We start from the raw sequence: 27,211 nt of genomic DNA, 5'->3' as shown, positions 1-27,211 counted from the left end.
CTACAAGACTTGTAAAGTGTTCCTAGCTTGGTGGTGAGTTTCAATTGTATTCCTTTTTGTGTTCCTAACATCCCTCAATTATTGCAGGATGGATTAAAGGTTTGTTGGCAAGTTCTTTGAAAAGTCAAATTTCAGCCCTTTCGGTTCTTTACCATCAGAAGCTGGATAGGATTCCAGATATTCAAATCTTTGTTTAGGCTTTAGTGAGGATTCGACCAGTAGTCAGGGCAGCATCTCCTCCATGAAATCTCAATCTAGTTTTGAGATCTCTATAATGTGGATATTTAGCTCTTAGTTTATCTTGTGAGTCCCCTTATCTGGTGTTCCATCAAGACAAGGCAGTTCTCAGGACTCATGATTTTTTTTTACTGAAGGTTGTCTCTTCTGTGAACATCAATCAGGAGATTGTAGTTCCTTCGTTGTGTCCTTCCCCTAAGAATTCCAAGGAACGATCCTTGCACAATTTGGATGTGGTTCAGACCTTAAAGTTTCATCTTCATTTTTCTGGGTAGCGTAAGGGTCAAAAGGGTCACTCTGGCTTCATTGTTAAAACAATTTATTCACAAGGCTTACTGGGGAAGGGGAAATATCCAACACCTTGTATCACAGTTCATTCAACTAGGTCTGTTTCAACATCTTGGACTTCAGAAATGAGGCATCCATTGAACAGATTTGCCAAGTGGCAACTTGGTCTTCCCTCCATACTTTCACAAAATTAAATCATTTTGATGTTTTTGCCTTTTCAGAGTTTGTCTTTGGCAGGAAGGTTCTCCAGGCAACAGTTTCTGGTCAATGATGTGCCCACTCAAGTTTTCCCACCCAAACTTTTTCATGGTATCATGGACTCCACGGCTTGGGTATTAGATCTCCCCCACATTATGAATGTAAACAGAATTTATTCTTACCTGATAAATTTCTTTCATGGTGGTGAGAGTCCACAAGACCCACCCAATGTTTAGTTTTATCCGATGGCTTGCACCTCATTAACCTGCTTTGTTCTTCCTGCTATTCTGATTCTTCTTCTTGGCTATACGACAGACTGAGCAGAATCAAGAGTTGGGAGGAATTAAAGCTCTTAAAGTGTTGGTACTATTTGCTGCCTCCTGGTGGAGGGAGCTTAATCCCAAATTCTTTTGGAAGTAATATAATTAACTTAATGCAATTTACCTCTGTGATTTGTGCTTTGGATTCTCCTGCTTTATACTTTAGCTATGCTTTATTTTGTCTAATCTTATTTTCTACACAGTAATGGCTTAGATCAGTGTTCTAGCTCATTTATGGCTGTTCTCTGTTTTGCAACTGCAACATAGACAAGATAAACATAGTCACAAGGTGTTTCAGTGAATTTCCCTGGATTGCTCTAAAGTAGCAAAATCCTAAAAATATACTAGTGAAATTTGAGTTTTTAATGATTAAGACCTTTTTTGCTTGTACCACTTCAGTCTACTATTTTAGTATTCATGCTGATAATATTATTTACTTGTCTGTTGTGTTTTAAATTATATGCAGTTACAACCAGTTATAGGTGCCTTATTTCTTAAAGGAACAAATGGTAATGATGAGAAATCTGAGGTCCAGTCAATCATTGAATCAACTCCAGAGCTAGACATGGGTAAAGACCCCAAGGGATTCCATTTGACAAGGTAACCTTTTTAAAGCATCTTACTTAATGAGAGAAAATATATTGTGTATTTAAATTTGAAAAAGCATCTCCCATCATATATTGTATTGTAAAAATGAATAGTTCGTTCTTAAAATTAATGTAAAGTTTAATGAATAAGTGCCTGGTATTTAAAATACTCTTATAAACAGGGGCACTTTAATTCATTAAACTTGGAAACTTCTTTTTAAAAAGACTTTTTCTTTATGGGAAGTAGACCGGCGATCCTTTGCCCGCAGCTCCTGCTGTAGTTAGCAGATTGATGACAAAACCGGCTTCCTCCAATTGTTGTGTGGCCCCTTTGGCGTCCAACTAATGGGGCAATGCAACGATTGGAGGAAGCCAGATTCGTCATCAATCTGCTAACTACAGCAGGCGCTGCGGGCGGATGATCGCCGGTCTACTTCCCATAAAAAAAAACGTTATTTTTTTAAAAGGAGCTTCAATGTAAAGTTTAATTAATTAAAGTGCCCCTGTTTTTAAGAGTATTTTTAAATACTAGGCACTTATTCATTAAACTTTACATTCACTTTAACAGTGTTTGCTTCTGTTAAAAGGAAATTCTGATACAAAATGTAATATACAATAAATCATTTTTTCATTACTGACCCATGCTTACTATGTGTTTGAAAAATAGGTTAAGTCCCACTGAGGAGGCTACAAGTATTGTATCTCTCAAGCAGGAAACCCTTGTTGAGACAATCAGGAGTGGTAGTTGCATGTCAGTTTTCTGCCTGCAAGTTGCAGTGTTTGCATGACTTTAACTTTGTGTGTAACCCCTTTGCAGATGTTAAACAAATCAGTATTACAAAGATGACATACTGTAACAAATTAGAGCATGTAGTTTTGACATCAGAATTCCCCTTGAATGATAAAAAGTTAAACAATTTGTTGAAAAAGGAGCCTCTGTTTTGGGAATGAGCAGAAGTAGAAAAGGTGTTTTATATGGTTGTAGGGTGGCTAGATTATTTAAAAAAATGTATGTCTGAATTGTTGCCTGCGATTTATTTGGTAAATAAAGACTCACAGCTTTATAAAGAACTGCAATAGATTTATCTTCCTAACAAGTAGTGATGTAACATTTCAGTTTTCCAATATAGGGCTAGATTTATTGCACATCCGCAAATGGGCAAGTTTACCAGTTTTCGGGCGCACAATAAACCAGCCATTATAAGTGGCTTGTTATTGCTACCGCAAGCTCGCTGTAGCAATTAGCCCTTATAAAATTAACCAAAGATCCGATCTCTGGTTAATTTTATAAATGTGCTCCAAATGCCCCCAACATACAGTGTAGTGTATATTATTAAAAAATTAAAATTGTAGCATTTTTATTTTTTTAATAAAATAACTGCACTAGGCAGTATTTTGGGGCTAAAGTTGGCAGGTGTGGGGTGAAAAGTGCCTTTACGTTGCAGTCTATGAGAACTGTGTTTTCGCTGGTATTACTCAGTGGAGCGTAAATATCGCTTTCATGAAAGCGATATTTAGTCCTCCACTTGTAACTTGGCCCATAATATTGTGAGCAACCCGTACTACTAGATCACAGGCAGCTTTACACCTGTGAGTGTGCACAGCTATACTGGGTTTGATGGCACATTCTGCAATCGGAATATGAATTGTTGCTAACACAGTTTTTTTTATCTGTTTGGCTTTGCTCTAAACATCTCTTTGCTTATGTGACCTGTGTATCTAATAGAGAAGTTGCTTTTATCTGCAGTCTAATCCCAGACTGACTTGGTGATGTTCTCTTTAGTCCTCATTTTACAGTAGAAAAACCTGATTTTAGGCAATATCTGTTTACATACCCTCTCCTGGTGCAGTTTGATTTCAGCATATATTTGCAAGTTCAAATGATTTACATGCAGAATGAGTGTAATATAGACTTTAGTAGTGTTAAAGGAAATGCATCATTATTATTGAACCTTCCGATGTTAGTAGCTGCTGGAAAATATCTGACTGACACCATATTTTTGGCTACAGAATAAAAAGAAAGTTCTGGACCTTATGGGTAGTTTTCATTTATCCCTAGCAGCAATATGATGATCTGTAAAAAAAATGTTGAATTTACTACCGCTTCCTAAATATACCCTTTAGTTCTTATTCTACATGTTTGGGCTTTGTTAGTATATGGGCTGTAGTGCTGCTGAAGCCTCCATTTATTTATTTTTTTGTTCCCAAGAAAAAAGGGCATTGTGACCATTTCAGGAAAGCACACATTTTTTTTTTAAAAAAACTTTTTTTTTATTTTCAACAAAAGGTGCTACAACAATGGTTTCAAGCATTATCAAAATTCGATACACACAAGTAGTACATGCTGTCTGGAGGTAGGTAGACAGTCACATCAAGTAACATTATTAAAGATACAGCTCAAGAGTGTCCACCAAAGCTCAGCTAGAGGTTGACTTGTAGGGTATACAGCTGTGTGCCTAACTAAACAAAATTGTAGTCTATAAGTGGGTAAGAAATTATGGCGGCTTTCGCAAAGTTTAGTTTTTAATTACACTAGCAGTTCTATAGCGGTTGGGATATTTCGCATAAAAGTAGGTAAGATCTAAAGTTTAGGACAACAGCGGTCCACCACAATTGGGTAGTCAGCCATGTATCCATTTAAAGTTCTCTTTTAAAAATGAAGTAGACTGAAGTACTCTTACAGGGGAGGAGGAAGGGGGAATTAATGGGGGAGAGGGGGTTCATCCAAGGGAGGGGAAGGGGGCACAGGACCAGCCCAAGGCTCCCTTTCAGGTAACAGCCTTGTCTTCAGGTCAGGGCATCCAGTTGCTATCCCTAGGGTGATCCACTTTACAGTGGAAGTCTCGGTGTTACCTGGGGTTTACTTCGCAGTAAGTAAGTCTCCCAGGGCTCCAAAATGAGGCCGAAGGTGGCTGACTGGTGCCTTGCCCTATAAACATAGTCTTTCATGGACTTAATATAATTTAGATTTTCTACAACGCCCTGCCATCTCGGGGGGTGCACTTTTTTCCAGTTCCTGGCAATTAACATTTTGACTGAGGTGAGCATATATATAAGGAGAGATCTCTTATGTGGGGACATTTTCTTTAGGCCAAGGTGCAAGAGAGCCAATTTAGGTTTAGAGACCTCTGGTAGGTCCATTTTGACACAGACCACTTGAAGTTTATTCCAGAGTGGCTTAAGTCTGGGACAGGACCACCACGTGTGAAGCGGGGTGCCCACCTCACCGCATTCCCTCCAACAGGAAGGAGAATGGTCAGGGTATAGGATCTGAAGTTTGGTCGGGACATGGTGCCACCTAGTAAGAGTTTTTTTTTATTATATTAGAAAATGTTACAGTGCACCAACCCAGCTATTTTGTAATTCCATAAGGCTGGGAACATTTTCTGTGGAGTACACTGTATATCTACATTAATATCAACATTTGTTTCAACCATTGTAATTGGCAGTAAACAGCTATTTTCTAATGTCCTGAAAGCTGAAGATAAAAATTAATAAATAATATAAAGTTAAAGAGACATGAAACCCAAGAATTTTCTTTCATGATTCAGATACAGCATACAATTTTAAACAACTATACAATTTACTAATATTATTTAATTTGCTTTGTTCTCTTGGTAGCCTTTTGTTGAAAAGGATACCTAGGTAGGCTCAGGAGCTGGGAACTCTTGTCATTGACTGACAGATGTGTTCAGCTAGTTCCCCGTAGTGCATGGCTGCACCTTAGGATACCAAGAGTATGAAGCAAAATTGATAATAGAAGTAAATTGAAAAGTTGTTTAAAACTATATGTTCTCACTGAATCAGGAAAGAACATTTCTTTCTAATGACACGGTGAGTCCACGGATCATCTAATTACTATTGGGAATATCACTCCTGCCCAGCAGGAGGCGGCAAAGAGCACCACAGCAAAGCTGTTAAATATCACCTCCCTTCCCTCCAACCACAGTCATTCTCTTTGTCTACGTTAGAGCACGGAAGTGTTAAAGTTTAGGTGTTAGAAAGAAGATTCTAAAAGCAAGATTTTATTATTTCTTTCATGTAATTGGCAAGAGTCCATGAGCTAGTGAAGTATAGGATATACAATCCTACCAGGAAGGGCAAAGTTTCCCAAACCTCAAAATGCCTATAAATACACCCCTCACCACACCCACAATTCAGTTTTCCAAACTTTGCCTCCTATGGAGGTGGTGAAGTAAGTTTTTGTTTTTTTTTTAATTTTCAAAAAGCTTTATTGAATAGCTTAAAGTACACAATAGAAACATAACATAACACAAATCAATTCACTTAAGTGTACAGAGTAGAATCGAGTTTTGTACATATCCAACATATCAATTATTTTTCTTTTCACATAAGAGTCAACTATATCCAATGAAACAAGCTTACTTACTTTTGTACTTAGGGTAAAAGATCTCATAGGAGGTATTTTTATCTCATATGCAAAGCAATATACATCAATACCGTAGCTGAGTATTGCAAGGATGTGTATTCCCTATGTTGCAGTTTAGATGTGTGATGTATGGTAATGATAAATTACTCCCAGCAGAATCTGTGTAGCCTGCACATCACATGAGTACAGTACAGAAGTGAAAGAACAGAAGGCGGGAAAAGAAGGGGAGAAAAAAAAGGGGGAAAGGAGGGGAAATAGGGTAAGGGGTATGGGTACATCGGAAGGGGAAGGAACCGGTCCATAGACCTTAGTGGTTATTAAGTACCTGTAGGTACCTAAAAAGGTTTAAGGAGCCACGTGCTCCAGATCATCGCTCAGTCGCGTTATAGTAGCCCCGTTCCATAGAAGCTAAGTAGTCTATAAGTTGTGTTAACTGAGCCAAAGTAGGAGCCTCCGTCTTTTTCCATGCCCTAGCAATACAGACTTTCGCAGCAATCAGAATCACAGCTACTAATTTTTGTTGAGAATTTGGCAAATCTTGTAGACCTATATGTAGAAGAGCCAGAGCAGACCTGCGAAATGAAAAACCTAGCTCTGTGAGTAAGGAAAATGTCTCGCTCCACAGAGGGGCAATTTTTTCACAGGACCACCATATATGAATATCAGAGCCGTGTTGACCGCATTCTCTCCAGCACTGGCTGAGAAGCAGAGGGGTAGTTTAAGGGGAGTTAAATACCATTTTAGGAGGACTTTAAAGTAGGTCTCTAAGTGCGATACACAATGTATGGCAGATTTAGTAATTGTTGTTGCATGGTCTACATCTTCTAGGGTAATCTGGACATTCATCTCACGACCCCAGGCCTTTATCTGCCATGGTATTGTCTCACTAAAATCATTTAGAAGGATTATGTGGTGATTCGTAAGAGGTCTTATATGCTTAGTCCCTTGTGTCCATCTTTTTTCCCAGTTAGTGTTTTCCCAAACTTTTTTCTTGTGGAATCCCCAAGCCTGGCAATATCCCAATATTCTGTGGCTTTCAAACATAAGCCACCTGGGAGCCTCATCCACTCGGTCCACTATTTGCCTAGATGTCAGCATCCTCTTTTGGTGATAGAGGTCTGCTGTACATGTAATGTTCCATGAGGACCAGTCCTGTACATGAATATTCGGAAGGCCTGTCAAAAGACCCTGAAGACTGTGGATAGGTGAGGGGTGTGGAGCTATTCCCTTATAGTGTCTAAGTTTATGCCAGGTCTGGCAATTGTCAAGGATTATGCTGTTTGTGATTAACAGATCAGGGAGCCTATGTTTGGGAACCCAAATTAGGTCTTTTAGGTGAAGATACTTAGGAATGACAGCAGCTTCAATCAGAAACCATGCAGGTTTCTCTTCTTCATTGCTCCAACCAGCGATATGGGTCAATCTAGTTGCGTCATGATATTAGTATATATTGGGAAAAGCAATGCCGCCTCTGCATATAGGCCGTTGGAGAATACGATACGCCACTCTCGGTTGTTTGCCTTTCCACACACAGTTAATGAACAAGGAGTGGAACTGAGAGAGGTAGACTTTCGGGATAGTGAAAGGTATGCACCGAAAGAGGTAGAGGATTTTGGGCAAGACGGACATTTTCAAGGTAGAGATTCGTCTCATCCATGAGATCTCCCTGAAATCCCACCTCTGTAGGAGTTTCTTGATTTCAGCGATCAGTGGCTCAAAGTTGTGCTTAATGACCTTATTGATATCAGGGCCAAGCAGTATCCCTAGATGTTTTATAAGTTCCGTATGCCAGGTGAAAGAGAATCGGGTTTTGAGGTTTGTCAGAGTCACTGGGTCTATATTGATAGCCAAGGCTTCAGTCTTGAGTACATTTACTTTATAGAGACTTAGAGTCCCAAAAAATTCTAGAGTCTTAAAGACTTCTGGTATTGAAGAGCTTGGGTTAGTTAACAAGACCGTTAGATCATCTGCGAAGAGAGCAATCTTCTCAACCTCTCACCTATCATTACTCCTTCAATTCTTTGGGAGCGTCTAATTTCTTGAGCTAGAGGTTCCATGGCTATCGCAATAATCAAGGGCGAAAGAGGGCAACCTTGGCGGGTGCCATTCGCTATGGAAAAAGGTTTAGATCTAAAGCCTACTCCTCTAATAGTTGCAAAAGGCGCAGAGTATAGTGCTTGAACCATTTTAATGAATGGTGGGGGAAAGCCAAATGTCCTCAAAACCTGCCAAATGTACTCCCATCGGACCCTGTCAAACGCTTTTTCAGCGTCCAGTGACAGGGCCACAACGGAAATTCCCAGTTTAGCTGATTCCGAAAAGATCTGTAGCAATTTACGGGTATTGTCAGGCCCTTGCCTACCAAGGGTGAAGCCAACTTGGTCTATCTGGATTATATTGGGCAGCATATGGACAATCCTATTAGCCAATAGTTTAGAGTAAAGCTTGACATCTAAATTTATGAGCGAGATAGGTCTGTAACTGGTACAGTACAAGGGGTCTTTCCCAGGTTTAGGGATTGCAATAATAGATGCTTCCAGGAACTCTTTACAGAAACTACCCGAATTGGCCACTTCAGTAAATAAGGAACATATAATGGGAGCCAAGTGTCGTCGGAATTCCTTATAGAAGGAGCCGGTAAAGCCATCTGGTCCAGGAGACTTGTTTGGCTTGAGCTGAGAGATGACCTTATATATTTCCTTGTTGGTGAATGGAAGCAGAAGTGCGCTTCTTGCATCCTCCGAAAGTTCAGGGAGATCAAGGGTATCCAGAAACCCCTGAATCCTATTCGTAGGGGGTGTAGCAAACTTTTCTACCTCCTCTATATTATATAGCTTATGATAGTAATCGGCGAATGCATCACCTATCGCTTCAGGTGCTAAGATTTTGGACCCATTGACATCTATGGCCTGAATCCTGGAATGAGCAGTCCTAGCATTAAGCTTCCGCGCAAGAAGCTCATTCGCCTTATTGCCCTTATAATACATTAGTTGTTTAAATTTTGCTAAATTAGCTTTAACTTTATCTTGTTCCAGCTGGAGAATTTGCTGTCTAAGGATACCAATTTCATCTGACACGGAAACGGAAGGATTACTGTTGTTTTTCTCTACGTTTCTTGGGTTCGCTACCAGTTGTCCCAAAGGGCCTCCCCTGTTTTTCTTAAATCTGGAAAATTCAGAGATACAGAATCCCCTAATAAATTCATTTAGCGCCCCCCATAATGTTTGGGAAGTAGTCTGCTCTGGTTTATTGAATTGAATAAATTCCTCAAGCACTTTAGTAAGGGAATCCCGAAATCCTTGCTCTTCCCATAAAGAGTTAGGAAATCTCCAGGTGTGTCCACCTTTGCGGGCGTTCACCGGGAAAATATCAAAGGACACTGCATCATGGTCTGACCAAGTACAAAGATGTATACGAGAATCGGTGACCTTGTTAAGAAGTCTAGAATTAATACAAAAATGGTCCAGCCTGGAATAAGATTTATGTGAGTTAGAGGAAAAAGTAAAATCCCTATCTTCAGGATGACATTGACATGACCACCAGACGTCATATAGATCATGTCTTGCAATCAGAGACCGAAATTTGGCTGCTGCAGAGCTAGTATAGGAATCAACAGATTTACCAGACATAAGTTTCTTATCTAGTTTAGGGTCCCCAACGACATTGAAGTCACCACCTATTATAATGTGTCCCTGTCTTACAAATTTTGCCTTATTTAGGACAGTTGTGAGAAACTGTAACTGCTATTGATTAGGGGCATATAAATTGACCAGAGTGTACAACTTGCCATTAAATTTACAAACACAGATGATAAATCTTCCCTCTGGGTCTTTTTCTAGATAGATTTGGTCGAACTGGAGATCTTTATGTAGGAGTATTGCAACTCCTCTAGTTTTTTCAGTGTAGGAGGCTGTAATAGGGTCTGGATACAAAGAAGACTTATACAGATGAGGCCGGTCTATAGTCCAATGGGTCTCCTGAAGGAGCAGGACACCTTAAGCCTTTTGCCATAGGCCGTCAATAGACTGCGCTTACCAGGTGAATTTAGACCCTTAGTATTTAGAGTAAGGAATCTCAGAGAGGTCTCCATAGATGAAACGAAGGCCAAGGGTTAGGGAGAGGTAAAAAAAGGGGGGGGGGAGGTGAAAAGAGAGAAAAGGGTGAAAGATGAAGGAGGAAGAGGGCAAAGTAGAAAAGTGAAAATTAAAGATGAGAAGTCAAATAAAGAAAGAGTGTGATGGTTGTTACTAAAGGAGTCAGATGTACAAATAGTGAATAGAAGTATGAGAAATATAGGGATTTGTAGTGGTCCACAAGTTTAAATCCGTAAACTTTAAAATAGTGTGTGGGGGGAGGCAAGGCGAGATTAAGAAGGCCCTGTTTAAGATAACCAATTGTTTGGAGAAGGAGGATTGAGAAAATTTTGTAAAAATGTATTCTCTATTAGTATATTAGATGTGTAGAAATGGAAGTAGGAGAAGCAAGTGCCCTCCCTTAAATATTATATGTGTGAGATCCAGTGGGGAGGGGTAAGGAAAGAAGAAGAATCGTAGTACTATGGAAAATATAAGAAAGTGTCTATTATGGACCTAGATGTTTATAACAAATAACCGGTGACTCAAGGCTTTTAAGCCTTAGAGATCCCCACCCTCAAGGTATGAGCTACTGTAGTATCAGCAGGTAAATTCACCCATACTAACTTTCTGTACCTGGTCCATTGTGCTCTTGTATAATATCTCACCAATGTATTGATCCCAAAGCTAAGGGCAACATTACTCTTGGGGCATCAAGCTACCCCAAGAAGACTAAATATGCCTCTGAAAACAATCAAGACCCCCAAGGGGATCAAGACATTGATGGTGTCAGTGTAGAGCTGAGATGCTATGGGGAAAGCAAATGAGGCAACCATTATATTAAGAGTCATAGAAATATACTTTAGAGCATGCCTAAACAATATCATGTGACACCTGTAGGATCCAATTAGTTTAGGGAGGTCAAAATCTTTGTGGAATATTGTGGGGATGTGTGTGCTTCTAGATGTATGTTCCGCTAGTGTCTTTAGTAATAGTAACAATCTATGAGGGTTAATTAACCTGATGATAGTTAAGAACAAAGATAATATTTAGGTAAAGGTGTCTCCTGCTCCCAGCTCGATTTCCCCACAAAACATGGCAGCATCACCTTCGATAGGTAACCAGATAATGATAGGGGAGCTGGAATATCAGCCCACTATCCTGTCCCATGGGGAAAGCAAACCCAAAACCACGAAACACCCAGTTTTTGTGAGTGAGGGAATATACTTGTATTTTAAGTGTTGGTCTTGTATGGTTAAGACAGTATGTAAACATTTACAGCATTGAGCACCAAATATAATGTACCGATTACCTTCAGAGCCCTATCCGACAGCGCTTCCTAGGCCAAAAGGGGGCCAAAGAAGACTAAGTCTAATTTGATACGCTGTCCAATCTGGCAAAGGAGGCAAGACATGAGTGTTCATATGGCATAGCAGAAAACGAACAGAGCATAGATTACACAAAAAAACTGGAAACAAGTTTATGAAGATCCCCTGAGCAAAAATAAAGCTCAACCTTTGAGGAATAACAAATAGTATCTATAAGGTCTTTCTAAACGTCTGACGAACTTTTTCGTCTAAGGCCTGTAACAAATAATGCATGATGCTTCCTGAGATATGCAGTCAGAAGAACTTAATATGCAAATAGTAACCACATAGATCATCTAGTATAATTTACCAATGGCTTGCTTTTAGAGCCCCAATTAACAGCGCTTCCAGGCCAACAATGGGCCACTGGAAGACTAAGTCCCTCAGGTTACGCTGTCAAAACTGGCCAAAGAAGCAAGACATGAGCTTTTACATAACAGAACATAAAACACATAAATAAAACAAAAACATAACAAGTAGAGCATATATTACATAAAGATACTTGACTAGAGCTTGTGGAAGCTCCCTGAGCAAAAGTAAGGCTTAGCATGTGAAGATTAATAAACCATATCTATAAAGTCTTTCTTATAGTCCCAAAAGGTGTTTTAAGGGGCACCTTATATCTTAGTTCTGCAACAAATATTGCACGATTCTTCTTAGGGTATATTGTGAGAAGAAAGGCCTACAGAAGGGGCAGGCCTAAGGGGGACAAAAAAGAATAACAACAGCACAGTTCAGTTATAGAGGTCATCCCGGAGAAGAATCCCTGGAAATCGAACTTCTTTTACTCGGATGTGGGCGTTGTGGAAGAGGGTTCCATTTATCTGCAGTCGGACGAAGCTGCGAAGGACTGGAGGAAGAATGAGCAGCAGAGGCATCTGCCTTATCCCATTTTTTTAAAAGATCTTCACCTCTTGCTGGAGAATTGATTGTAAAAAGAGATCCCTCCTTGTGGATAATTTAACTTAGTGGGATATCCCCATCTATATTTTAATCCTCTCGCACGTAGAGATTGAGTCAGCTGACAAAAGGTGTTCCTCTTCTGAAGGGTGAACTGTGAAAGATCCGGGAATACTTGGATATGGCTTAAAGTCTCCGGTAGCTGAGCTTTGGTAAATGCTGCCCTCATAAGTTGCTCCTTATAGGTAAAAAAGTGAAACCTCGCTATGACATCTCTGGGCTTGTCTTTGGGAGCATTTCTACCCCTTGGAATCCGGTGTACTCTATCAGCATGTCATTGGGTTCTGAAGGAGGAGCCAATGAGAGGCAAAAGTTCTTGACATAAGACTCTAATTCGGCCTGCAAAATCTCCTCGGATATGCCCCTAAATCTAACGTTGTTGCGGCGTGACCTATCTTCTAGGTCCGCCACTTTCTGTTCAACTTCTGAAATATAATCTGCAAGGTTGTGGGAATGGGCTATTATGTTTTGCTGTTCAATTGCCATGTCCTCCTGCTTGCGCTCCAGCGCCTCTGTCCTTTCCCCATTTCTGCTAAGTCCTTTTTAAGGTCCTCTACTGAAGACTTGATAGTAGATGTCAGATTGTCCTGGAGGTCATTCAACCTCTTAGTTAGAGTATCAACAATATCAGGCCTATAGGAGGGCTCCATTTCTTCTTCCCTTTGTTGGGACATAGGTGGTTTGGGGCTATTAGACCTCTCTTGGCAGGAGTGGGGTGACACTGCTCCTTTAGAAACAGTCGGATCTTTAAGTTTAAAGTGATCTGCTACTGAATTTCTAGACCTGGTTGTTGTTTTCCCTTTATTCTTGCAGGGTTGAGACATTGCTTATATAAAGCTGAGAAAAAAAAAAGAGAAGGTATAGAAAGTCTTATGCCTGGCCTCAGCCAGATAATGGGAAAAGTAATGGGGGAAGCACTTAATTTCTGGATCTCATCCAACAGCAGAGTATAAATATCTAGCTAGTTGAGGGCACCCCAGCTCAGGCCCCTCTAGCCCTGCATAGTAGTTAAAGAGACATTAAACCTAATTTTTTTCTTTCATGATTCAGGCAGAGAATACAATTTTAAACAAAATTCCAATTTACTTCTATTATATAATTTGCTTTATTCTTTAGATATCCTTTGTTAAAGAAATAGTAATGAACTTTGGTGAGCCAACTCACATGATGCAAATATGTGCAGCCACCAATCATAAGCTACTGAGCCTAGCTAGATATGCTTTTCAGGAAATAATATCAAGAGAATGAAGCAAATAATAGATAGATAATAGAAGTAAATTAGAAAGTTGTTTAAAATAGTATTCTCTATCTGAATCATAAGAGAAAAAATTTGGGTTTAATGTCCCTTTAAATCCTTATCTTTAGGATTTAGGGAATATGATCACCCAAACACTGCAGGGGTAGTATAACTAGGCGTGGGGGTAATATGTACCTTCACAGAGCTAAGCACTAGGGCATAGAAAAAAGAAGAAAACATATATTTTCTCTCTACATACTTTTAAGTGTACACAAAAACAAAATATATGAGGATATAAGATGATGGCTTCTATTCACCTCCCTTAGGACTGTAGGGCTGATGTAGTAATATCAAAATAAGACAGTCACTGTAGCTTCTAGCAGTCCAGGGCTATTTATCCTTTAATATTAAGGCAAGCAACTTGCTGCTTACAGTCTGCCACGTGGGATGCTTCTGAAAGTGCTGTGCCTTAAACTCTGTTAAAAGGAGTTCCAGCCAATATTAATACCTCTCACAGGGCTGATGGTGGTCTGGTATCCCTCAGAAGGGCAGTATAGAATCAGATTCCTTGTTGTGAGATATTAGCTTCTATGAGAACTGCAGATAGGTATAGCTACTGGATAATAGGCATTAAGTTAGCCTCGATTCAAAGCCTTTCCGTCCAGGGACCGTACTGAGATGTGCCACTTTACTGTCTGAGGTAAAGCCTGTGATGGGTTTAAGGACCTCTATGTGTCTGAGCTGGAAGCGGTTTGCATTCGGGAGTCTGATCACTGTTGCACGCTACCTCCATTTTAGGCCGCAGCCGCTGCGTTTCCTGATAGGCACTCTGGTTCTCAAATGCGGCCCAGCGTAACTCAGAAAATTTTCCCCAGCTCAAAACTTTTAAGTACTCCAGAGCCAAAGTATATTGCGTCATTTCTGGTGCAAGAATTTTTTTACGCAAAGTTACGTTCGATGATGCAAATTCGTAATTTGCGGCGTCTTTGTCGACGCCGAGTCCTTTCACAAGGTTGCATCTTCAATGACGCGAGTGTGTCATTTCCATATGTTAGCGCCAAAATATTTTTCTCTGTTTGTGCGTCATACTTGCCGCCAAATATTTTCATTATTTTAAACCCCATTCCTATATGCCTCTTGCCTTTTTACTCTATCAGAGGGCTATGCTGTTTGCATTTTTTCCCATTCCTGAAACTGCCATATAAGGAAATTGATAATTTTGCTTTATATGTTGTTTTTTCTCTTACATTTGCAAGATATCTCAATCTGATCCTGTCTCAGAAATCACTATTGGAACCCTACTGACTGATAACAGTTCTACCAAAGCTAAGTACATTTGTTGTAATCTTGTGGAGATTATATCTCCAGGTTTGGTTTGTAATAAGTTGTCATGATACACTTTTACATGCAGAGAATATGTCCATCAGTAATAGTAAATTGCCTGTTGCTGTTCCTTTAACATCCAATGTACAAGATATACCTGTGAATTTATAAGAATTTATTGCTGATTTTATTCAGAAGGCTTTGTCTGCCATTCCGCCTTCTAATAAATGTAAAGGTCTTTTGAAACTTCTCATAAAGTTGATGAAATTTCAAATGACCGACAACATACTGAATTATCCTCCTCTGATGAGGATCTATCTGATTCAGAAGATCCTTCCTCAGATATTGACACTCACAAATCTTCTTATTTATTTGAAATGGAGTACATTTGTTCTTTGTTAAAGGCACACTGAACCCAATTTCTTTCTTTTGTGATTCAGATAGAGCATGCAATTTTAAGCAACTTTCTAATTTACTCCTATTATCAATTTTTCTTTATTCTTTTGCTATCTTTATATGAAAAAGAAGGCATCTAAGCTTTTTTTTTGGTTTAGAACTCTGGACATCACTTTTTTATTGGTGGATGAATTTATCCACCAATCAGCAAGGACAACCCAGGTTGTTCACAAAAAATGGGCCAGCATCTTAACTTTACATTCTTGCATTTCAAATAAAGATACCAAGAGAAATATGAAAATTTGATAATAGGAGTAAATTAGAAAGCTGCTCAAAATTTCATGTTCTATCTGAATCACGAAAGAAATTTTTTGGGTTCAGTGTCCATTTAAGGAAGTGTTGATTATATTGGATATTGAGGAGACTAGTCCTCTTGATATTAAAACTAGTAAACATTTAAATTCTGTTTATAAACCTCCTGTGGTTATTCCAGAGGTTTTTTCTAGTTCCTGATGCTTTTTCTGATATGATTTCTAAGGAATGGAATAGGCCTGGTACTTCTTTTATTCCTTCTTTAAAGGTTTTTAAAAAGAATTATATCCTTTGCCAGCAGTTACATTGGAGTTTTGGGAAAAGATCCCCAAAGTTGATGGGGCTATCTCTACTCTTGCTTAGCGTACTACTATTCCTATGGAAGATAGTACTTCTTTCTTTCATGTAATTAGCAAGAGTCCATGAGCTAGTGACGTATGGGATATACATTCCTACCAGGAGGGGCAAAGTTTCCCAAACCTCAAAATGCCTATAAATACACCCCTCACCACACCCACAATTCAGTTTTACAAACTTTGCCTCCGATGGAGGTGGTGAAGTAAGTTTGTGCTAGATTCTACGTTGATATGCGCTCTGCAGCAAGTTGGAGCCCGGTTTTCCTCTCAGCGTGCAGTGAATGTCAGAGGGATGTGAGGAGAGTATTGCCTATTTGAATGCAGTGATCTCCTTCTAAGGGGTCTATTTCATAGGTTCTCTGTTATCGGTCGTAGAGATTCATCTCTTACCTCCCTTTTCAGATCGACGATATACTCTTATATATACCATTACCTCTACTGATTCTCGTTTCAGTACTGGTTTGGCTATCTACTATATGTAGATGAGTGTCCTGGGGTAAGTAAGTCTTATTTTCTGTGACACTCCTAGCTATGGTTGGGCACTTTGTTTATAAAGTTCTAAATATATGTATTCAAACATTTATTTGCCTTGACTCAGAATGTTCAACTTTCCTTATTTTCAGACAGTCAGTTTCATATTTGGGATAATGCATTTTAATTTAACATTTTTTCTTACCTTAAAATTTGACTTTTTCCCTGTGGGCTGTTAGGCTCGCGGGGGCTGAAAATGCTTCATTTTATTGCGTCATTCTTGGCGCGGACTTTTTTGGCGCAAAAATTCTATTTCCGTTTCCGGCGTCATACGTGTCGCCGGAAGTTGCGTCATTTTTTGACGTTATTTCGCGCCAAAAATGTCGGCGTTCCGGATGTGGCGTCATTTTTGGCGCCAAAAAGCATTTAGGCGCCAAATAATGTGGGCGTCTTATTTGGCGCGAAAAAATATGGGCGTCACTTTTGTCTCCACATTATTTAAGTCTCATTTTTTATTGCTTCTGGTTGCTAGAAGCTTGTTCTTTGGCATTTTTTCCCATTCCTGAAACTGTCATTTAAGGAATTTGATCAATTTTGCTTTATATATATGTTGTTTTTTCTCTTACATATTGCAAGATGTCTCACGTTGCATCTGAGTCAGAAGATACTACAGGAAAATCGCTGTCAAGTGCTGAATCTACCAAAGCTAAGTGTATCTGCTGTAAACTTTTGGTAGCTATTCCTCCAGCTGTTGTTTGTATTGATTGTCATGACAAACTTGTTAAAGCAGATAATATTTCCTTTAGTAAAGTACCATTGCCTGTTGCAGTTCCTTCAACATCTAAGGTGCAGAATGTTCCTGATAATATAAGAGATTTTGTTTCTGAATCCATAAAGAAGGCCATGTCTGTTATTTCTCCTTCTAGTAAACGTAAAAAATCTTTTAAAACTTCTCTCCCTACAGATGAATTTTTAACTGAACATCATCATTCTGATTCTGATGATTCCTCTGGTTCAGAGGATTCTGTCTCAGAGGTTGATGCTGATAAATCTTCATATTTATTTAAAATGGAATTTATTCGTTCTTTACTTAAAGAAGTCCTAATTGCTTTAGAAATAGAGGATTCTGGTCCTCTTGATACTAAATCTAAACGTTTAAATAAGGTTTTTAAAACTCCTGTAGTTATTCCAGAAGTTTTTCCTGTCCCTGATGCTATTTCTGCAGTAATTTCCAAAGAATGGGATAATTTGGGTAATTCATTTACTCCTTCTAAACATTTTAAGCAATTATATCCTGTGCCGTCTGACAGATTAGAATTTTGGGACAAGATCCCTAAAGTTGATGGGGCTATTTCTACCCTTGCTAAACGTACTACTATTCCTACGTCAGATGGTACTTCGTTTAAGGATCCTCTAGATAGGAAAATGGAGTCCTTTCTAAGAAAAGCTTATCTGTGTTCAGGTAATCTTCTTAGACCTGCTATATCTTTGGCTGATGTTGCTGCAGCTTCAACTTTTTGGTTGGAAACTTTAGCACAACAAGTAACACATCGTGATTCTCATGATATTATTATTCTTCTTCAACATGCTAATAATTTTATCTGTGATGCCATTTTTGATATTATCAGAGTTGATGTCAGGTTTATGTCTCTAGCTATTTTAGCTAGAAGAGCTTTATGGCTTAAAACTTGGAATGCTGATATGGCTTCTAAATCAACTTTACTTTCCATTTCTTTCCAGGGTAACAAATTATTTGGTTCTCAGTTGGATTCCATTATTTCAACTGTTACTGGTGGGAAAGGAACTTTTTTACCACAGGATAAAAAATCTAAAGGTAAAAACAGGGCTAATAATAGTTTTCGTTCCTTTCGTTTCAACAAAGAACAAAAGCCTGATCCTTCATCCTCAGGAGCAGTTTCAGTTTGGAGACCATCTCCAGTCTGGAATAAATCCAAGCCAGCTAGAAAGGCAAAGCCTGCTTCTAAGTCCACATGAAGGTGCGGCCCTTATTCCAGCTCAGCTGGTAGGGGGCAGGTTACGTTTTTTCAAGGAAATTTGGATCAATTCTGTTCACAATCTTTGGATTCAGAGCATTGTTTCAGAAGGGTACAGAATTTGTTTCAAGTTGAGACCTCCTGCAAAGAGATTTTTTCTTTCCCGTGACCCAGTAAATCCAGTAAAAGCTCAAGCATTTCTGAAATGTGTTTCAGATCTAGAGTTGACTGGAGTAATTATGCCAGTTCCAGTTCCGGAACAGGGGATGGGGTTTTATTCAAATCTCTTCATTGTACCAAAGAAGGAGAATTCTTTCAGACCAGTTCTGGATCTAAAAATATTGAATCGTTATGTAAGGATACCAACGTTCAAGATGGTAACTGTAAGGACTATCTTACCTTTTGTTCAGCAAGGGAATTATATGTCCACAATAGATTTACAGGATGCATATCTGCATATTCCGATTCATCCAGATCATTATCAGTTCCTGAGATTCTCGTTTCTGGACAAGCATTACCAGTTTGTGGCTCTGCCGTTTGGCCTAGCTACAGCTCCAAGAATTTTTACAAAGGTTCTCGGTGCCCTGCTGTCTGTAATCAGAGAACAGGGTATTGTGGTATTTCCTTATTTGGACGATATCTTGGTACTTGCTCAGTCTTTACATTTAGCAGAATCTCATACGAATCGACTTGTGTTGTTTCTTCAAGATCATGGTTGGAGGATCAATTTACCAAAAAGTTCTTTGATTCCTCAGACAAGGGTAACCTTTCTGGGTTTCCAGATGGATTCAGTGTCCATGACTCTGTCTTTAACAGACAAGAGACGTCTAAAGTTGATTACAGCTTGTCGAAACCTTCAGTCACAATCATTCCCTTCGGTAGCCTTATGCATGGAAATTCTAGGTCTTATGACTGCTGCATCGGACGCGATCCCCTTTGCTCGTTTTCACATGCGACCTCTTCAGCTCTGTATGCTGAAGCAATGGTGCAAGGATTACACGAAGATATCTCAATTAATATCTTTAAAACCGATTGTTCGACACTCTCTAACATGGTGGACAGATCACCATCGTTTAATTCAGGGGGCTTCTTTTGTGCTTCCGACCTGGACTGTAATTTCAACAGATGCAAGTCTCACAGGTTGGGGAGCTGTGTGGGGATCTCTGACGGCACAAGGAGTTTGGGAATCTCAGGAGGTGAGATTACCGATCAATATTTTGGAACTCCGTGCAATTTTCAGAGCTCTTCAGTTTTGGCCTCTTCTGAAGAGAGAATCGTTCATTTGTTTTCAGACAGACAATGTCACAACTGTGGCATACATCAATCATCAAGGAGGGACTCACAGTCCTCTGGCTATGAAAGAAGTATCTCGAATTTTGGTTTGGGCGGAATCCAGCTCCTGTCTAATCTCTGCGGTTCATATCCCAGGTGTAGACAATTGGGAAGCGGATTATCTCAGTCGCCAAACGTTGCATCCGGGCGAATGGTCTCTTCACCCAGATGTATTTCTTCAGATTGTTCAAATGTGGGAACTTCCAGAAATAGATCTGATGGCGTCCCATCTAAACAAGAAACTTCCCAGGTATCTGTCCAGATCCCGGGATCCTCAGGCGGAGGCAGTGGATGCATTATCACTTCCTTGGAAGTATCATCCTGCCTATATCTTTCCGCCTCTAGTTCTTCTTCCAAGAGTAATCTCCAAGATTCTGAAGGAATGCTCGTTTGTTCTGCTGGTAGCTCCGGCATGGCCTCACAGGTTTTGGTATGCGGATCTTGTCCGGATGGCCTCTTGCCAACCGTGGACTCTTCCGTTAAGACCAGACCTTCTGTCACAAGGTCCTTTTTTCCATCAGGATCTGAAATCCTTAAATTTAAAGGTATGGAGATTGAACGCTTGATTCTTGGTCAAAGAGGTTTCTCTGACTCTGTGATTAATACTATGTTACAGGCTCGTAAATCTGTATCTCGAGAGATATATTATAGAGTCTGGAAGACTTATATTTCTTGGTGTCTTTCTCATCATTTTTCCTGGCATTCTTTTAGAATACCGAGAATTTTACAGTTCCTTCAGGATGGTTTAGATAAGGGTTTGTCCGCAAGTTCTTTGAAAGGACAAATCTCTGCTCTTTCTGTTCTTTTTCACAGAAAGATTGCTATTCTTCCTGATATTCATTGTTTTGTACAAGCTTTGGTTCGTATAAAACCTGTCATTAAGTCAATTTCTCCTCCTTGGAGTTTGAATTTGGTTCTGGGAGCTCTTCAAGCTCATCCGTTTGAACCTATGCATTCATTGGACATTAAATTACTTTCTTGGAAAGTTTTGTTCCTTTTGGCCATCTCTTCTGCCAGAAGAGTTTCTGAATTATCTGCTCTTTCTTGTGAGTCTCCTTTTCTGATTTTTCATCAGGATAAGGCGGTGTTGCGAACTTCTTTTGAATTTTTACCTAAAGTTGTGAATTCCAACAACATTAGTAGAGAAATTGTGGTTCCTTCATTATGTCCTAATCCTAAGAATTCTAAGGAGAAATCGTTGCATTCTTTGGATGTTGTTAGAGCTTTGAAATATTATGTTGAAGCTACGAAATCTTTTCGTAAGACTTCTAGTCTATTTGTTATCTTTTCCGGTTCTAGAAAAGGACAGAAAGCTTCTGCCATTTCTTTGGCATCTTGGTTGAAATCTTTAATTCATCTTGCCTATGTTGAGTCGGGTAAAACTCCGCCTCAGAGAATTACAGCTCATTCTACTAGGTCAGTTTCTACTTCCTGGGCGTTTAGGAATGAAGCTTCGGTTGACCAGATCTGCAAAGCAGCAACTTGGTCCTCTTTGCATACTTTTACTAAATTCTACCATTTTGATGTATTTTCTTCTTCTGAAGCAGTTTTTGGTAGAAAAGTACTTCAGGCAGCGGTTTCAGTTTGAATCTTCTGCTTATGTTTTTCGTTAAACTTTATTTTGGGTGTGGATTATTTTCAGCAGGAATTGGCTGTCTTTATTTTATCCCTCCCTCTCTAGTGACTCTTGTGTGGAAAGATCCACTTCTTGGGTAGTCATTATCCCATACGTCACTAGCTCATGGACTCTTGCTAATTACATGAAAGAAAACATAATTTATGTAAGAACTTACCTGATAAATTCATTTCTTTCATATTAGCAAGAGTCCATGAGGCCCGCCCTTTTTTTGTGGTGGTTATGATTTTGTATAAAGCACAATTATTCCAATTCCTTATTTTATATGCTTTCGCACTTTTTTATCACCCCACTTCTTGGCTATTCGTTAAACTGAATTGTGGGTGTGGTGAGGGGTGTATTTATAGGCATTTTGAGGTTTGGGAAACTTTGCCCCTCCTGGTAGGAATGTATATCCCATACGTCACTAGCTCATGGACTCTTGCTAATATGAAAGAAATGAATTTATCAGGTAAGTTCTTATATAAATTATGTTTTTTTTAAGATCCTTTAGATAGGAAACTTGAATCTTATCTAAGAAAAGCCTATTTATATTCGGGTCATCTTCTCAGGCCTGCATTTTTTTTAGCTGATGTTGCAGCTGCATCAACTTTTTGGTTGGAAATAAGCGCAACAAGAATTGGATTATGGTTTGTCTAGCATTTTTCGCTTGCTTCAACATGTTAATCAGTTTATTTGTGATGCCATTTTTTTAATCAAAATTGATGTTGAATCTATGTCTTTATCTATTTTAGCTAGAAGAGCTTTGTGGCTTAAATCTTGGAATACTGACATGACTTCTAAGTCCAGATTGTTATCTCTTTCTTTCCAAGGTAATAAGTTATTTGGTTCTCAGTTGAATTCGATTATCTCAACTATCACTGGAGGAAGGGAGTTTTTTGCCTTGGGATAAGACTTAAGGGTAAATCTAAAGCTTCTAACCGTTTTTGTTTCTTTCAACTAAATAAGGATCAGAAACCTATTCCTTCCCCCAAGGAATCTGTTTCCAATTGGAAATTTTCTTCAAATTGGATTAAATCCAAGCCTTTTAAGGAACCAAAGCCAGACCCTAAGTCCGCATGTAGGTGCGGCCCTCATTCCAGCTCAGCTGAAAGATTTATCAGGGGTACTGAATAGGATTCAGAGTAAGTCCTCCTGTGAGAAGATATTTTCTCTCACGCATTCCAGCAAATCCAGTAAAGGCTCAGGCTTTCCTGAAGTGTGTTTCAGACCTGGAGTTTCAGGGGTAATCACACCAGTTCCGTTTTCAGGAACAGGGTTTGGGGTTTTATTCAAATCTATTCATTGTCCCAAAAAAAGAAAATTCATTCATGCCAGTTCTGGAGCTGATTTTTTTTTTTTTAATCATTATGTAAGAGTACCAACTTTCAAAATGGTGATTATAAGGACTATTCTGCCTTTTGTTCAGTATGGGCATTATATGTCCACCATAGACTTACAGGGTGCATATCTTCATATTCTGATTCATCCAGTTCATTTTCAGTTTCTAAAATTCTCTTTTCTAGATAAGCTTTACCAATTTGTCACTCTTCCTTTTGGCCTAGCGACAGCTCTAAGAATCTTTTCTAAGGTTCTTGATGCCCTACTCTCTGTAATCAGAGAGTGGTATATTGCAGTGTTTCCTTGTTTGGACGATTTCTTGGTAATAGTTTAGTCTTTATATTCTGCAGAATCTTACACAAATCAACTAGTGTTGTTTCTTCGAAGACATGGTTGGAGGATCAATTTACTAAAAAGTTCTTTGATTCCTCAGACAAGGGTCACCTTTTTAGGTTTCCAGATAGATTCAGTGTCCATGACTCAAGAGACGTTTTGAATTGGTTGCAGCCTGTCGGAACCTTCAGTCTCAGTCATTCCCTTCAGTAGCTATGTGCATGGAAGTTTTAGGTCTCATGACTGCAGCATCGGACACGATCCCCTTTTGCTCGTTTTCATATGAGACCTCTCCAGCTTTGTGTGCTGAACTAATGGTGCAGGTTTTTTTCAAGGATATCACAATTTATATCCTTAAATCCCAATGTTCGACTATCTCTGACTTGGTGGTTAAATCACTATCATATAGTTTTAGGGGCCTCTTTTGTTCGTCCAACCTGTACTGTGATCTCAACAGATGCGACTCTTTCAGGTTGGGGAGCTGTTTGGGGATCTCTGAAAGCACAAGAGGTTTGGAAATCTCAAGAAGCGAGATTACCAATCAATATTTTGGAACTCCGTGCGATTTTCAGGGCTCTTCAGATTTGGCCTCTGTTGAAGAGAGAACTGTTCATTTGTTTTCAGACAGACAAAATCACAACTGTGGCAATTGTCAATCATCAGGATGGGACTCATAGTCCTTAAGCTATGAAAGAAGTATCCCGGATACTTGCTTGGGTGGATTCCAGCTCCTGTCTAATTTCTGTGGTTCATATCCCAGGTATAGACAATTGGGAAGCGGATTATTTCAGCCGTCAAATTTTACATCCGGGGGAGTAGTCCTTCCATCCAGATGTGTTTTCTCAGGTTGTTCAGATGTGGGGTCTTTCAGAAATAGATCTGATGGCTTCTCATCTAAACAAGGAACTTCCCAGGTACCTGTTCAGGTCCAGGGCTCCTCAGGCGGAAGCAGTGGATGCGTTGACACTTCCTTGGTGTTTTCAACCTGCTTATATTTTTCCCGCCTTTAGTTTTTCTTCCAAGAGTGATCTTCGAAATCATCATCGAGCAATCGTTTGTGCTGCTGGTGGCTCCAGCATGGACTCACAGGTTTTGGTATGCGGATCTTGTTCGGATATCCAGTTGCCAACCTTGACCACTTCCATTAAGGCCGGACCTTCTTTTTCAAGGTCCGTTTTTTCCCATCAGGATTTCAAATCTTTAAATCAGAAGGTATGGAAATTGAACGCTTAGTGCTTAGTCATAGAGGTTTCTCTGACTTTGTGATTAATACTATGTTGCAGGCTCGTAAATCTGTTTCTAGAAAGATTATTTTATTGAGTTTGGAACACTTACATTTCATGGTGTTTCTCTCATAAATTCTCTTGGCATTCTTTTAGAATTCCTAGAATTTTACAGTGTCTTCAGGATAGTTTGGATAAGGGTTTGTCTGCAAGTTCCTTGAAGGGACAAATCTCTGCTCTTTCTGTTTTATTTCACAGGAAGATTGCTAAGCTTCCTGATATTCACTGTTTTGTTCAGGATTTGGTTCATATCAAGCCTGTCATTAAATCAATCTCTCCTTGGAGTTTCAATTTGGTTTTAAAGGCTTTACAGGCTCCTCCATTTGAGCCTATGCATTCTTTGGACATTTAAATGCTTTTTTGGAAAGTGTTGTTTCTTTTGGCCATCTCTTCTGCTAGAAGAGTTTCTGAATTATTTGCTCTCTCTTGTGAATCTCCTTTCTGAATTTTCATCAGGATAAGGCAGTTTTGCTGACTTCATTTAAATTCTTATCTAAGGTTGTGAATTCTAACAACATTAATAGAGAAATTGTTGTCCTTTCCTTGTGTCCTAATCCTAAGAATTCTTTGGAGAGTTCCTTACATTCTTTGGATGTGGTGAGAGCTCTGAAATATTATGTTGAAGCTACTAAAGATTTCAGGAAGACTTCTAGTCTATTTGTTATCCTTTCTGGTTCCAGGAAAGGTCAGAAGGCTTCTGCCGTTTCTTTGGCATCGTGGTTAAAGCTTTTGACTCATCACGCTTATTTGGAGTCGGGTTAAGCCCAGCCTCAGAGAATTACAGCTCATTCCACTAGATCAGTCTCCACTTTGTGGGCTTTTAAGAATGAAGCTTCAGTTGATCGGATTTGCAAAGCAGCAACTTGGTCTTTTTTGTATACTGTACATTTACTAAATTCTACCATTTTGATGTATTTGCTTCTTCGAAACCAGTTTTTGGTAGAAAAGTTCTTCAGGCAGCTGTTTCAGTTTGATTTTTCTCCTTATGATTTAAGTTTTTCCTTTCATTTATGAGAATAAACTTATATTTGGGTTGTGGATTAATTTTTTACAGCGAAATGGCTGTTTTTATTTTATCTCTCCCTCTCTAGTGACTCTTGCGTGGAGTTCCACATCTTAGGTATTGCTATCCCATATGTCACTAGCTCATGGACTCTTGCCAATTACATGAAAGAAAACATAATTTATGTAAGAACTTACCTGATAAATTCATTTCTTTCATATTGGCAAGAGTCCATTAGGCACACCCTTTTTATGGTGGTTATGATTTTTTTGTATAAAGCACAATTATTTCCAAATTCCTTTGTTTGATGCTTTTTACTCCTTTCTTTTTCACCCCTCTACTTGGCTATTCGTTAAACTGAATTGTGGGTGTGGCGAGGGGTGTATTTATAGGCATTTTGAGGTTTGGGAAACTTTGCCCCTCCTGGTAGGATTGTATATCCCATACGTCACTAGCTCATTGGCCCCTATTTATTAAAGGTCCTGCGGACCTGATCAGACAGTGCGGATCAGGTCTGCAAGACCTCGCTAAATGCGGAGGGCAATACGCTCTCTGCATTTAACATTGCACCAGCAGCTCACAAGAGCTGCTGGTGCAACGCTGCCCCCTGCTGACTCGCGGTCAATCAACTCGATTGTACTAGATGCCTGTTGATTGACACCTCCCTTACAAGAGGAAGAAACACGGTCAGGGAAAGGTATTATAGTTTTATAAATCCTACCTTTCAGGTTCTGGTGAGTTATTTTTCTGGGTACCGCAAACAGTAAACAAGACGGCACTTGTAACAGTAACACTCATAAAAAGAGAAGAGAGTGGATTACTATACCGCTATAAACAGATGAGTATCATTTAACCTGTTTGAGGCTGAAAAACGATAACATAAGGCTTTGATAAACATTGTTGCAAAGTTTGGAGACTGTTTCAAATACGTATAGAATTTCAAGCACTTTATACTCCTAATGTTTGGGAACGTTTAGAAATTTGTATTGAATTAATTCTATAGAAGTATTGTTGTTTTATGCTATATATGAGCTATTAATATATGAATTACTGTCTAAAGATGTATTATTATCTATGAATGTTCATAAGGTGCACCTTATTTTTAATTAATTGCAATGATTTTAGGATATAACAGATTTAATAACTTTATATTTTAAATTGTATATGTATATTCATTAGTATTTATTTTTATCAGTTGATACTATAATTGATCTATTGTAGTTATTAATATTTGGTAGAGCTTTTTTAGCGCACTCTTATCCTTGGTATTTTTAGTTTTATATAGTGTGAGCTTTGGGAAAATCACGCTTCAAGAGTTGCATATACTACCTTTTGGGGTACCCCCCTTGTTGTATTTTTACATTTCTGCAGTGTTTGTATTTAGCTGTAATTTTCCTCTTACTCATTTACTGTACCCACACATACTATATAACGTGTTTCTCGCCATTAAATGGACTTTCTAAAGATACCATTATTTTCATCATATCATATAATTTACTATAAATTTTTTTAATAAAATATGATGAAAAAATGAAAAAAAAAAAAACCTTTTTCAACCTTTGACCCCCAAAATCTATTACACATCTACGACCACCAAAAAACACCCATGCTAAATAGTTTCTAAATTTTGTCCTGAGTTTAGAAATACCCAATGTTTACATGTTCTTTGCTTTTTTTTTTGCAAGTTATAGGGAAATAAATACAAGTAGCACTTTGCTATTTCCAAACTATTCTTTTTCAAAATTAGCGATAATTACATTGGAACACTGATAGCTGTCAGGAATACCTGAATATC

At 38.9% G+C, this 27,211-nt stretch overlaps 1 protein-coding gene across 4 annotated transcripts in view; it reads left to right on the top strand.

Annotated features, from left to right (window-relative positions):
- SPAG9 (sperm associated antigen 9) overlaps nucleotides 1-27,211 on the top strand; it is an 828,940-nt gene that overhangs the window by 323,234 nt on the left and 478,495 nt on the right. For 2 of the 4 annotated variants that reach the window (XM_053708414.1, XM_053708423.1), the window contains exons 7-8: nucleotides 1,544-1,643; nucleotides 2,298-2,381. In XM_053708414.1, coding sequence (XP_053564389.1) covers nucleotides 1,544-1,643; nucleotides 2,298-2,381 — 184 coding nt within the window. The remainder of the gene's footprint in view (nucleotides 1-1,543; nucleotides 1,644-2,297; nucleotides 2,382-27,211) is intronic. The other 2 variants (XM_053708433.1, XM_053708441.1) reach the window with 1 other exon arrangement.

This window comes from Bombina bombina, chromosome 1 (genome assembly GCF_027579735.1).
Source record: "Bombina bombina isolate aBomBom1 chromosome 1, aBomBom1.pri, whole genome shotgun sequence".
Classification (NCBI taxonomy): Eukaryota; Metazoa; Chordata; class Amphibia; order Anura; family Bombinatoridae; genus Bombina; species Bombina bombina.
This window is presented reverse-complemented; position numbering and strand designations above follow the sequence as displayed.